A 13198-nucleotide genomic window follows, 5' to 3' on the forward strand; every position below is an offset into this window, starting at 1 on the left:
CCCATGGGATTACCTAAACAAGGCATAAAATAGTTTTCATCTCACAGAAAATTAAGATAACTTGATCCAATTAAAAATAAAATTGTCATTTTTGCATTCTAACCCCAAGAATAAAAGGTAAATTAACTTTATTTTCCAATTTCTTATTTTTAGAAGAGATATAAACTATCTTATAGTTACCTAGATGTAGTATGCTTAAAGAAAAGAATCTTAAATTGCCTTCTACTACTGTCCGTCTCAAATATTTTCTTGATAAACAGCAATAAGCAGAAATATGTACTGTTCTTAATAAACATGTATGTTTGGGATATTTTGTTATAGTGGACCTTACAGCCTAAGATACTTGCATTCAGGAAAAAAGCACAAAGGAAAAAATTAAGTGCTAGGTACATCTCATGTGAACTTTATGAAGAGAAGTGGTAATAATTATGATACTGCAACTTTATTTACTCAAACTGGTCTTCAAGTCATTTTAGATGATGTGAGTTAACTCTATGAATAAGATATTCATAATTCTGTGCACCAAACATACAAATTGTGATAGCTTCTAAATGAAAATGACTCATCCCCAAAACTAGGAGAAAAAAAAAAAATGAATGGAATGTTTTATCCAATTCTGCTTTTTTAAAGTCAATTCTGAGTCTGCAAGTTTATAAGAAATGAAGCGAATGTGACTAGATAAAATATTCAGGGGAGTTTTAAAACATCACCTTAGACATATTTGACCAAGAACTTACATTTTTAAATATATTTAATATATATTTTAATACATTTTTAATATATTTTAATACACTTTTAATAAATTATCCAAAAATATTACAAATAATTGACTATTTCTTGTCCTCTCTGTATGGTATGTCCATACTGTGGTACTAATATGATCCTGGAAACCATTCCATAAGGCTGACTATCCTAAAATGAAGTATGTTTCTACTGGAAGAATATCATAATTGGTATGATCTTGAACAGGGACTTAGGATTCTTTGGATCAAAAATCAGAGCTGTATCAGTGATCATAAAATCATGTGCACATTTGTATTTGACAAATATATGACAAATAAATGTAATTTGACAAATTAAAATGTCAAAAAATGTGCATTAGCACACCACATACAACGATTCTACAAAATTCATATCTATATGAGTGTATGTCACAACCTGATCAACAATTATACCTTTAATTCACCCATATTTATTATGTATCAGGCACTATACTAGATGCTATCAGAAACGCTAATGTGTACAAAACTTCCTCCATTTAAATGAATGTGGTCTAATAGGTAAAATAAAATCTATTCATTCAAATAACTAAGTAGTGGGTGCAATATATGTGATACAAGTTAGAAGTACATTGATGGGAAAAGTATCATTAGTAACTAGAAAAATCAATAAAGGGATTATGGATTAGTGCTATTAATCTAAAATTAATATACTAGTTATCAACAAATGTAATTCAATGTTTAATGAGTGATACTTGTGATTTTCCTTCTGAAAATTTATGAGGATTGAGAAGAACGATTTGTGTGCCTCCATTTCCTTACAAATATTAATGGCTCCTTTTTCTCATTAAATGTACTTGTAGCTTGCAATGATATTACCTTTAATTCCCTTGACAATGAGTTAAACCAAAAGCTGAGATCATTATTTTAACTCTCAAAAAGCCAGTAACATTTTTACATATTTGGAAGTCTCATTTAGGATTTCAGAGTTAGGAGGAAACATTTCTTGAAGTAGATCTTCTAATTATCATCTTTCCTTTGCTTTTAATTTTGAGCTTCAAAAACCTTCATGCAACAGAATGTAAGTGTGAAAGTACATATACCAAAAGGCCAGTAGAGCTCATTTACCATCATGGATGGTAAAGGTGGGGTGTTTCTTTGAACATGAATGTACTTTCTTCTTTTCCCACTGCCTCTTGGAGTCCCTGCTCAACATTAGCAGCTGGGCGTTAGTGGTAAAAATTAGCAAAAGACATTAAGTTACATATATATTTAATAATGTCAATTAAGCATGTGAGCAAGACTCCACGTAAATTAGGGGTACAGGAATTATCAATTAAAAGAACTGAGATACACTCAATTTTTTGAGAATATGAGAGTCATTAGTGCCCACCAAATATATCTGGTCTACACCTTCCAGACACAAGGAAGAGACTGTATTTCTTGGAGTTTTTGTGGCTAGTTTGGGCTAAGTGACTAGAAGTAGTCAATAAATTGTGAGAGAAAGTGAAATGAGTCTCTCACAGGTCAGAGCATTTATTACCGGGATGAGAACCTCCAGAGATCTCTTTTTGCCATGATAAAAGGCAATATTTGCAATGGTAGCTGGTTGAACAGCCCGGACACAGAATGAGACATTAAATGGAACTCCCAGAACCTTCCACAACAAACATATAGCCTGACTGAGAAATAAATCCATATTATGAAAGTCACTAAGATTTGGAAGTTATTTGTGAACACATATCCTAGCTTATGCTTATTCATATATTCCAACCCCTTCCTTGCTGTAAGGATGCCAGAGCCTCTGTATTATCCATTACATATGAATGTCCATTACATATGAATATATCCTCATATTAATAATTTTTTTAGAGCAAGGTGATCTTGCAAATACATATGGAGTTAAATGTCACTGTATAAAACTGTTGGAGAAACCATGACATATCCTTAAATTTATTCATTTATATACCACAGTCTGGAGGGAAATTTCCTAGAAAGAACGAACCTATTTTTAGAAAAGCTTTCTAAAATATTTGGACCATACTATTTTATCAAGGAAATAACTCAATAGAGGAAAATGAAGGAAAATCTTTATTTAAAACAGCTTGAAAATATATAATAAATGTGAATGCTTATCAAACTTTTCCAGATATATTTTAGCTTCCTGTAATAAATTTAAGCCAACTCCAATTTCTTCTGAGCCCCTGATGTTCATCCTCCCCTCTCCCTTCAAACTGAAATATCCCTATACAAATACACTAAAAACACTAGAATTGTGGTCTATCTAACTTATTAGAGTGTATCTCTGGTCATTCAGAAACCCTCAGCATCTTAATAAATAAAGCCATATTCTATGGGTAACCTTAAATCCCCATGAACTAGACAAAATACTCGAGTTCCTTCTAAATATGAATTTTTTTGTGACAAAGTTCCTTTCTAGATGAGATATCTTTCAGTAAAGATGTTGAGACCATTCATTAGCACATCAATAAATACTACCGCATTTTAAGTTCAGATTCAGCACTAAATTTTGTTTCTTTTTTGTATCCCCTCCAGAGGGTGGTGGCCTATACCTAAAGCAAGTATAGGCTGCCTTAACTGTGTTAACTTCATTACACGGAAATAATGCAAAAAAATTAATTTTAAATCTATTATATTCCCCACAAAGCATCTAGGGTTTAAAGTCAGACAGGTAGAATCCAAATCTAAATCCTATCTTTGCCACCTACTCTCTGTATTTTGGGGCAAGATGCTTATCTTCTCAGTACTTTACTGTCCTCTTTTATAAATGTGATTAATAATAGCATCACTTGGGTCATAGTATGACTAAGGACTCGATGTGCTAATACACATGAAGCATTAAGAGCAGTCCCTTGGTCCAAATAAGTATTAAAAATACATGTTACTATTATTATTACTCTAAAAGGAAAGAATAACTGAACATGAATGTTTTCTTAAATACATACATTTGCTTGAATTACTTTGCAAGAGGAATATAGAAAATGTGTGTCACTATTCACACATAAAGCTATAAATTCTTAAATATATAAGTCACTTTTTAACATATAACTAAAATACTGAAGAGTCCTAACATTTGTTCCTTATATTGCTATGAGTTAAAGAATATATTTTATGCATTTTAAATTCATGATTACACTGTGAATGAAAAGAATGAGCTATAAGTTGTGAAATCCAAAGAAAACAGTAAAGTCATGAAATAATTTTTGATAGGTTTCATATGGAAATTCAAGCATCAGTATTTATTTCAACAAGTGTGACCTGTAAATTCAATGAACGTGTACAATATTTTAACCAAGTTTCTGTTCTAACAATGACAGCCTTTCCCCAACCATGGCAATGATGTAACCCTGCCATCTAGTGGATGATGGACAGGGACACTTTTTGAAAATTCTGTAAAAAGCCTCAAATAAAAGAAGAAACTTGCATTTTTGTGTTCTGACATTTTAAATTTTAAATCTTGAAAGTGGATCTGGTAAGAAGCGTAATTTGTGATGTTATAAGGAGAATTATTTAAATATATTATTTAAAAACATGAGATAGAATATGTTAAAGGCCCAACTTTGGAAAAGTCTAATACATAGTGTACAATTATTAATATAAATACATCTCTATGAAGGAAAAATGAGAATTTTGTGAAGAGAAATGTTTCATAAAAAGTCATTTTAGCCATAACTTTTAATGTTGCATCAGCTGGAAATCTTTTTTAACATGTTCTTGCACTTAAAAAATAGCAACTGTGGGGCATCAGTTAATGATCTGACTCTTGATTTCGGCTCAAGTCATGATCTCAGGGTCATGGAATTGAGCCCTGTGTCAGTTTCTGTGCTGGGCATGGAGCCTGCTTAAGATTCTCTCTCTCCCTCTGCTCCTCTTCCCCCCAACAACCCCCAGCCCACACACAAGCACTCTCTCTTTCTCTAAAAAAAAAAAGCAACAGCAATAATAATAAAACAACACCAAAAAAAAGATGAAATATAATACAGGATCTTTCTCTATGTACAAATATAAACACACACACACACAATCATTTTTTAGTATAACGGAAACAAAAAGTCCAATATCATTTGTTGTTTTGTAGTTACTGATTTGCCCAAGATTAAGGTCTGTCCAAACCTGACCTAATTGCTAGAACTTTTAACTTCAGGCACAATGGTTTTGCTCTCACTCAGTGTTGCCTCAGTCACTTAAGACTTCTTCACAACAAATTGTCAAAATCGGATGACCTATTTTCATTTGAAACAAAATCATCTAAAATACATAGAGATAAAATATACTAGTAACATAGTTTTGAGCATTTTTCACACATATCCATGAATAGGTAGACAGATCATTTTTAGGAAACACTGTTAAATATCAAGAATCAAAACTACTGCTGAAAAAGGAAACATCTGTGAGAAAGTGAGCAAAGAGAAGTCCAAAAGTCAAGCCCACCCCAGTATTTGTGAGACCTGAGGCCTTCCGGACCTCCTGGGCGGTAGTCCACTCATCACCTCTTCCCACCCTGGCTTTATCTCTCACTGTGAAGGAGCATCCTACACATGCCTCTAAGACACCACAGCCCCCAAGTGCAAACTAAGACCTGACTCCCCTGCACACACACTACCTTCACCCTCACCTGAAGGCTCCTGCAGTTTGGACAAGGAATCTGGAATCTTGGTTACCTAGAATGTGTCAAAGCTTTGGATGGGCATTTTGTCTTGACCCCAAAGGCTCCTCATTCTGTGTGGACAGGCAGACTAGGTAAAGGACAGGCAGAGTAGGATCCACCAAGGGGTCAGTGGGTGGTATTGGCATAAGTGTGGCTTATAACTGGACATTTTTAGAGTGGCTACAGAGTAGAGAGATGGTGTGAAATAATGGTTATCAAAGGGTACCCTCACGATGATCAGCTTTTTCTCTTAGCTTGCGTATCCCAGGGTCTTGTTCTAGAAGAGAGAATATAAAACTTTTCATGGAAGCAAGGAAGATACGAATTAAGGGTAACCATCATGGTGTGCTATCATCTGTCATGACGCATAAGAGTCTCAAGTGAAAGCGTAGCCTCTCTAACTTGGGACATCAACTAAGGAGACCAATTTTCCCTTCAAATATGAAGTATCTATTCTTTAGTCTGTTTTTTTTTTTGTCAGTCTATTTTCACATCGCAAGAGGCATAAGTATCCCAGTCACATACATAATTATTTTATAAATGCAAGTATATGCATATACTTACCATGCTGTTCATTTTTGAGGATGATGAACCTGCTCTTTGCTTTCTTAGACTATTCACTTCTTCTACATTTCCATCTTTTGGTTTCAAAATCATTCTGCTACTCCCTGCAGTTCCTTCAGATGAGGATCGCAGTCGCCTTTCTATAAATCTTCCTTCACGATATGGACTGAAGCTACTGGCAAGAACTATTAAAATAGATAGATAAATAAAAATTAATACAAATGCTTAAATGTAGTTTTTATAAATGTTCCACTGAAAGAAAATGAGAAACTCTTACTGTCATTCAAAAACTCTCTATCACAGAAAAAATTTGTCAATTAATAGTGGTAAATTTAGTTTACTTAATCATGTAATCACTTCAAAGCTCAAAACCTTCATAGTCATCCTTGGCTTCTTCATACCTCACAAAATCACATAAGCAAATCCTGTCCTTATTACCTTCAAAGTGTATACAGAATCTGATCACTTCCTACTACCTTCCCCATGAATGCCCTGGACCAAACTCCATCAACCCTAGCTTGGGTTACTATAATACTTAAACCGTCTCCTGCTTTTGCCTAGTCCCACCTGCCTCTCTCCCCCCAAAAAACACAGCCTGCTTTCCACATGGTAACCGGAATGATACACTGAAGACATTAAGTGACATTGGTCATGATCACTCTTCTAGTCATAGAGTTGATATTTTCAAAATAGCCTATCCGTTTCCTTATGATATGACCCTATTCTGTCCCCCTGCCCCATTAAGGGCCTCCCTATGTTCACCTGTTCACAACTTCACCTTCTACTGAGTCCTCCTCCTTCACTCTGCTTATGCTGCACTGGACTTCTTGCAGTTGCAGGCACACTGCAGTCCCACGGCCTTTACCCCATAGCCTTTGCACAGTTATATTTCTCTTAAATATTTGTATATCTTACTCCCTCATCACCTTCAGCTCTCTGCTAGTATGTTACCTTGATTAATACCCCGCTCACCATACTTAAAAGGGTCTTTGTGAGACCTGAGGCCAAACTACAAACAATGAACTATCAGAAAGTGAAATTAGGAAAACAATCCCATTTATAATATCATCAAAAAGGATAAAATGCTTAGAATCAAATTTAACCACAGAAGGGAAAGATCACTCTGCTGGAAACTATAAGACACTGATGAAAGGAGTTGAAGAATACATAAATAAATGGAAATATATTCTGTGTTCATAGATTGGAAGAATCAATATTGTTAAAATGTCCTTACTACTTAAAGCAACCTACAGATTCAATGCAATCCCTATCAAAATTATAATGGGGTTTTTCACAGAAATACAAAAAAAACTATTCTACAAAAGAACCACAAAAGACCCCAAGTAGCCAAAGCAATCTTGAGAAAGAAGAAAGCTGCAGGTGTCACATTTCCTGATCTCAAACTATACTACAAAGCTATAGTAATCAAACATTATGGTGTTGGCATGAAAACAGACACATAGATCAAAGGGACAGAATAAAGAGCCCAGAAATAAAACCATCATATATGAGCAATTAATTTTCGCCAAAGGACCCAAGAATATGCAATGCAGAAAGGATAGTCTCTTCAGTAAATGGTGTTGGGAAAACTGGATAGCCATATGCAAATGAATGAACCTAGAACCCCATCTTATAGCGTACAAAAAAACCATCTCAAAATGAATTAAAGATTAGAACAAAAGGCCTGCAAGTGTAAAACTCCTAGAAAAACAAGTAGGGGTAAGCTGCTTGACATTAGTCTTGGCAATGACTTCTTGAAATTCACAGCAAAAACAAAAGCAACGAAAGCAAAAATAAACAAATGGGACTATTTCGAAGTGAGCTTCTGCACAGCAAGTAAACAATCAACAAAATGAAAAGGCAAATTATGGAATGGGAGAAAATATTTTCAAATAACATATCCTGTAAGGGGTTAATATTCAAAATATACAAGGAACTCATACAACTCAACAGAAAATAATAATAACCCAATTTAAAAATGGGCAAAAAGGCTAAATAGACTTTTTTTTCCCAAAAAGACATACAAAATAGCCAACAGGTATATGAAAAGGCGTTCAACATCACTAATAATCAGGGAAATGTAAATCAAAGCCACAACGAGATATCCCATCACACCAGTTAGGATGCCTGTTAGTAAAAAGTCAAAAGATAACAAGTAGTGTCAAGACTGAAAAAAAGGGAACCTTTATACACTGATGGTGGGGATATAAACTGGTACAGCGACTATGGAAAAAAGTATGGAGTTTCTTCAAGAAATTAAAAATAAAGTTACCATATGATCCAGGAATTGCATTTCTGGGCATATACCCAAAGGAAATGAAATCATTATCTCAAAGAGATATCTGTAGCCCCATGTTTATAGTAGCATTATGTATAATAGCTAAGGTATGGAAACAATCTAAGTGTCCATCAACAATGAATAGATAAACAGATAAAGAGCTCAACTTTATATTATTATTTTTGATATGACTATACAACTCAGACATTCAGATACGTATTAAACACTAGTTTAAACATCTTCCATTATAAATACAGAATAAATTCAGTATTATGGACTTTAGTGTACACAGCAACTCTTTCTTACATAAAATACATTAACTTAACTGGTTTTAAAATGTTGAACTTCCAAATTATAAAATCCTTATGAATGGCACAAGAACCTCTCCACATAATGAAGGATAGAATACTATTGTCTTTTCCTTGTTGACATTACCAGCTTAATTGTCTATCCCTCTTTTTTACAAGTTGTAGATAACATGAATAAACAGCTAATGTCCCAAGAACCAGCAACACATTATCAAATTCATCGAAATTACTTTAATGTGTTACATGGCTCACAATTAGGATCTTAGTGAACAGATTAATAGTCAGCAAGATATTCCCATAGAGATAAGTATATATAGCATTCAATTTGGCATTGAGGCAAATGATTATTTCTAAATAAGAATTAGATATAATCAGGATAAGTACATTTCTACCATATTTTTGTGCTATTTCTTTTAAAAACTGTCTAAATTCCAATTTGAGATCCACCATTTGCTAACAGTGTGATTTCATAAAGTTATTTGACTTAATCCTTAATTAGTAATAACTGCCATATAAAATTTTGGTTATGATTAAATGACACTTCTCTTGATGAGCACTAAGATAAGGAATTGATGAATCACTATATTATATACCTGAAACTAATATAACACTGTATGTTAAGTATACTGGAATTAAAATTTTTAAAAATAAATTTTTAAAAAAAGATTAAATGAAACAATGCAAACAAATTCCTTAGCATGTTTTTGGGCGCACGGAAAAAAAAGGTGACCATCATCAATATCATCATCAGCATTGTTCTTATTATTACTATAATTAAAGAATTAATATAACTAAAGCCATAAGTACAAAAAAGGCTACCAAGATCAAAAAATTTAAAAAGTAAGCAGATGCATAAAAATGATCTTGTGTCAAATGTGAAAAATATTAGGCTGTACAATTATACAGCTAGATAATTCATTCATGCATTTAAAACTTTAAAATTGGGCACCTGGATGGCTCAGTCAGTTAAGCAGCTGCCTTCAGCTCAGATCTATGATCCCAGAGTCCTGGGATCGAGTCCCGCATCGGGCTCCCTGCTCAGCGGGGAGTCGGGTTCTCCCTCTGCCCCTCCCCTCTGCTTGTGCGCGCTCTCTCTCTCTCTCTCATTCCCTTGCTCTCTTGCAAAAATAAATAAAATCTTTTAAACAAATAAAACTTTAAAATTGTTATATTCATGGAGAGACTAATTGGATTAATCATATAATGTTATGATTCTTGACACTCTAATATATAACTTGACTTATTATAAATTTTATGTAATAATTTAGTATTATTTTTAATGTTTTGGAAAGAGCTGGGGTCATGAAGTCACTAAGCCTAGTCCCTAAGAGCCTGAGTTTTGGATTGAGATAGCTGTAATTTGACTGTGCCACGTTAACAGCTGTATGATCCCTTGGTCTCAGTTTTCATATTTGTAAAACGGAGACCACTGATGCCTGCCTCATAAGGCTTGTATCCCAAACAATTATCTACTAACGTTGTGACTTCAGACACATTACTTAACATATCTGTGTTCCAATTATCTTATCTGTAAAATGGGTGACTATAATTGTAGGGATTACAATCATGTGAGAATTTGATGAATTAATGTATCCAAAGTCCACAGAATGGGAAATGAGACATAATAAGCATTCTATGTTGGGAGAACTAGTTGGCAGTAACAGTAATACGAATAGCAGAAGTAGCAACAGCAGAAGCAGTGGCAGCAGGAGAAAAAAATTAATAAAAATAATGTCAAATACAGTCCAGTAGGTGGCATATATTCAACAGTTTTCTTAACTGAAATTTATATTAAATAACAAAGTTTTCTGTTAAATGACATACTGGAGTAATTCAACCACCCCCCCCCTTTTATTCTTAACCAAAGAGCAGGTACCCAAGGTTACACAGGTATTTAATGACAGAGGCAAGGTTAGAACCACAGTATCCAGGCTCCAAGGACAGTATTTTTAAAGCTTGCAGGCCTATTATATTTAAAGATAGAGATTATCTGTGCTGAAACATAGATTCTACTTAATAATTCAAGTTTTGTTAAAATAGGAAATAGAATTTAAGTTACACAAATTTCTTTTATAGTGATTTGGCTGGAATATATCCATTTCATTAACTAAGAAATAAAATCAATTTCATTGACTAAGAAATACCAATACTCTAAAACCATTTACTCTACAAAAAGAAATCCTTATTTTAGATAAAGCCACACTCCAAGTAAAATTAATTTCTTTCCACTCTCTTCTGAGGCCCAGAATCTGGACAACACAACTAAGAAAAATGAGTGATATTGCTGAATTACATTTTTAGCGTAATACAAGTGAAGTAAGTTTAAAATCAAGTAGAGAAAAGATTTAAAACAAATTATAAATAAGAAAAAATACTACAGAGTGAAAAATAAGGAAAAGGTGGTTTCTATTCATGAGATGGAATAAGAAAATTAAATAAATTAGAATGAAAATTATATTTCGTATTTACGATACAAAGAAAATCAGCTTACCTTTGGCAGGGTTTGATTCATATCCATATGATGTTTTGTTAAAAATATGATGATCACCAGAAGAGGGTATTATCCTTGAATCTGAAATAGGATGAATCCCTTTAACACGGTCAGCTATTGCTTTATGTTGCTCATAAAATCCAAGTTTCCTTGGGGAGCTTGTCGCCAACATTTTTTCACCATTTTGTACTACCACATGTTCTTCTCTTTGCATATCACCCGATAGGTGAGTCTCTGAGTTGTTCCCATTCATAACAGGTAGTTCAGTGATTTGCAGTAACACTTCCTTCTGATTAGCAGCAGAGGTTTCTGATAAGGAATTAGATTCAGTGCTACATCGGCCTTCTAACCTGTATTTTCCAGGAGACATAATTGCACAGGGAACAGTTCCCATAAGGTCTATTGTTGTCTTTGTAACAGCAGCAGGATTGGAAGAGATCTGAGAGGTAGAATCATTGTGGCCAAAGTTGTCACAGTGGGATGCCATACTTCCACTTTGAGGAAATGCATCCGTTTCAGACACAGAATCTTCAGTCAAGGCTAAGAACTCTGAAGGTGTCTGAGCTGTTGTAAGATCAGCAGAAAGCAGCGGAGATTGTAAAGAGCTTCCTGCTCGTTCTGTTACATCCACGGAACAAGATGGAGAAGCTCTTACTAATACAGGCTCTCTCTCTTGGTACTGTGTAATTTCCAATGAGAATCCAGACTGTTGTACCAATGAAATGGACTGACTCTGTGGAACTGGTTTAGAAAATTTATAGTGAGATGAAAAGGATTTAGTAAGTAGCTTCTTTGTTGACTGCTTAACAGAACGGCGAGTTTGTTCTTCTGTGAATCCAGAATCATCCCCCTCACTTTTGCCAGAACTTAGGCAATTTATAAAGACATTCTTATTAGTTGAGTGCTCCTTTTCCCTTTCAAAATCTTCTGTTAAAGATCTTGTTATCTTCTTATTTCGTGAACTGCTAAAACCAACAGAATGTCTTCCCCTGGTTTTAATATGTTCTTCCAAACTCAGTTTTGGCATACTGCTATGACCAGATTGAGCACCATTTGAAATACTAAGGTTCTGGTTGGTAGCATCTTGCTTAGGTTCACTTCCCTTCTTATGGTGGAAACTAATGGAAGGAGTACGGAATATGCTCCTGCGTTTACCTGTACTACCTGAGCTTGAGTTAGTGCTGGAAGGAGAGGAACTGTGGACACCAACTGTATTACTGGAGGATGGTGAAGAAGGAAGAGAATCATGTCTTCTGCTAATACTTCTCCTGAATATTGGCAACCGGGAGACCAGGGTAGATCGTCTTGATCCTGAGTCCCCCATTGGGACTCCAAGGCTTGCACTGTGATAGCCAACTTAGCAGCCTAAAGAAGTTAAAACAAAAAGAACAAGTCAGGAGCATTCAATTATAAATTATAATAAAGACATTTTAAAACAAAACATTGTTTTTCAGTACATGGAATAGAATTCGGTTCACACTAAAATAATAAATAATTAAATTCTGATACTTAAGGATTTTTTGAAATTTTAAGTAGCAAAATTATCCAGTAATTTGCATGGCAATTTTATAATGGCTCAAACATTTCAAGATTACCAAGAATATTTAGTCTATTGAAGAGGTTATTGGGTTGGGAGACACAAGATCACTATTTAAGACCCAGCTTTACTACTCCCACTAGTTCTATAATTTGGTAAACTGTTTGATCCTAACACTTTTTATGTCTACTGATACAGATGTAGTAGCCATGTGACCACCATAACCATTGCCGTTGGGTAAAATGACCCACCTCGACCTCTATTGGCCAGCATCAGATACACCACAAGACTCAACAAGTTACTGCTCTGAACTTAACAGAATCACAGACCAGACTAAGGGATGATCTGACACTACAATCTTGAGTCAAAGAAAAGCGAAACAGGAAGTATTCTTCTCCTTGGAGTTTGATTTTGGGGCAGTTAATCAGGCCACTGGCAGAGGAAACTAAACCACAAAGGATACAGTGCATGGTTATAAACAAGGTAAGGTTATGAGGAAACCATGACTTTGAGTTGAAGAAAAGACTTGAATGAAAATTAATTAAACTGGTAATGTTGAAATAAGTAAGAATACATACTGACAGAAGCAGAAGCATAGAAAATTTATGAACCACATTAATGTCAGGGTGGTG

General features: G+C 34.4%; 1 protein-coding gene across 9 annotated transcripts in view; it reads right to left on the reverse strand.

The window, feature by feature from the left end:
* The window catches only part of CCSER1 (coiled-coil serine rich protein 1), a 474700-nt gene that overhangs the window by 313297 nt on the left and 148205 nt on the right, over positions 1–13198 (reverse strand). For all 9 annotated transcript variants that reach the window (XM_081812135.1, XM_081812140.1, XM_081812138.1 and 6 more), the window contains 2 exons: positions 11030–12394; positions 5953–6137 (listed from right to left, as the gene is read on the reverse strand). In XM_081812135.1, the coding sequence (XP_081668261.1) occupies positions 5953–6137; positions 11030–12353 (1509 nt within the window). In that variant the 5' untranslated portion in view covers positions 12354–12394. The remainder of the gene's footprint in view (positions 1–5952; positions 6138–11029; positions 12395–13198) is intronic.

Source organism: Leptonychotes weddellii, chromosome 2, assembly GCF_054177405.1.
Source record: "Leptonychotes weddellii isolate Sample4059 chromosome 2, ASM5417740v2, whole genome shotgun sequence".
Classification (NCBI taxonomy): Eukaryota; Metazoa; Chordata; class Mammalia; order Carnivora; family Phocidae; genus Leptonychotes; species Leptonychotes weddellii.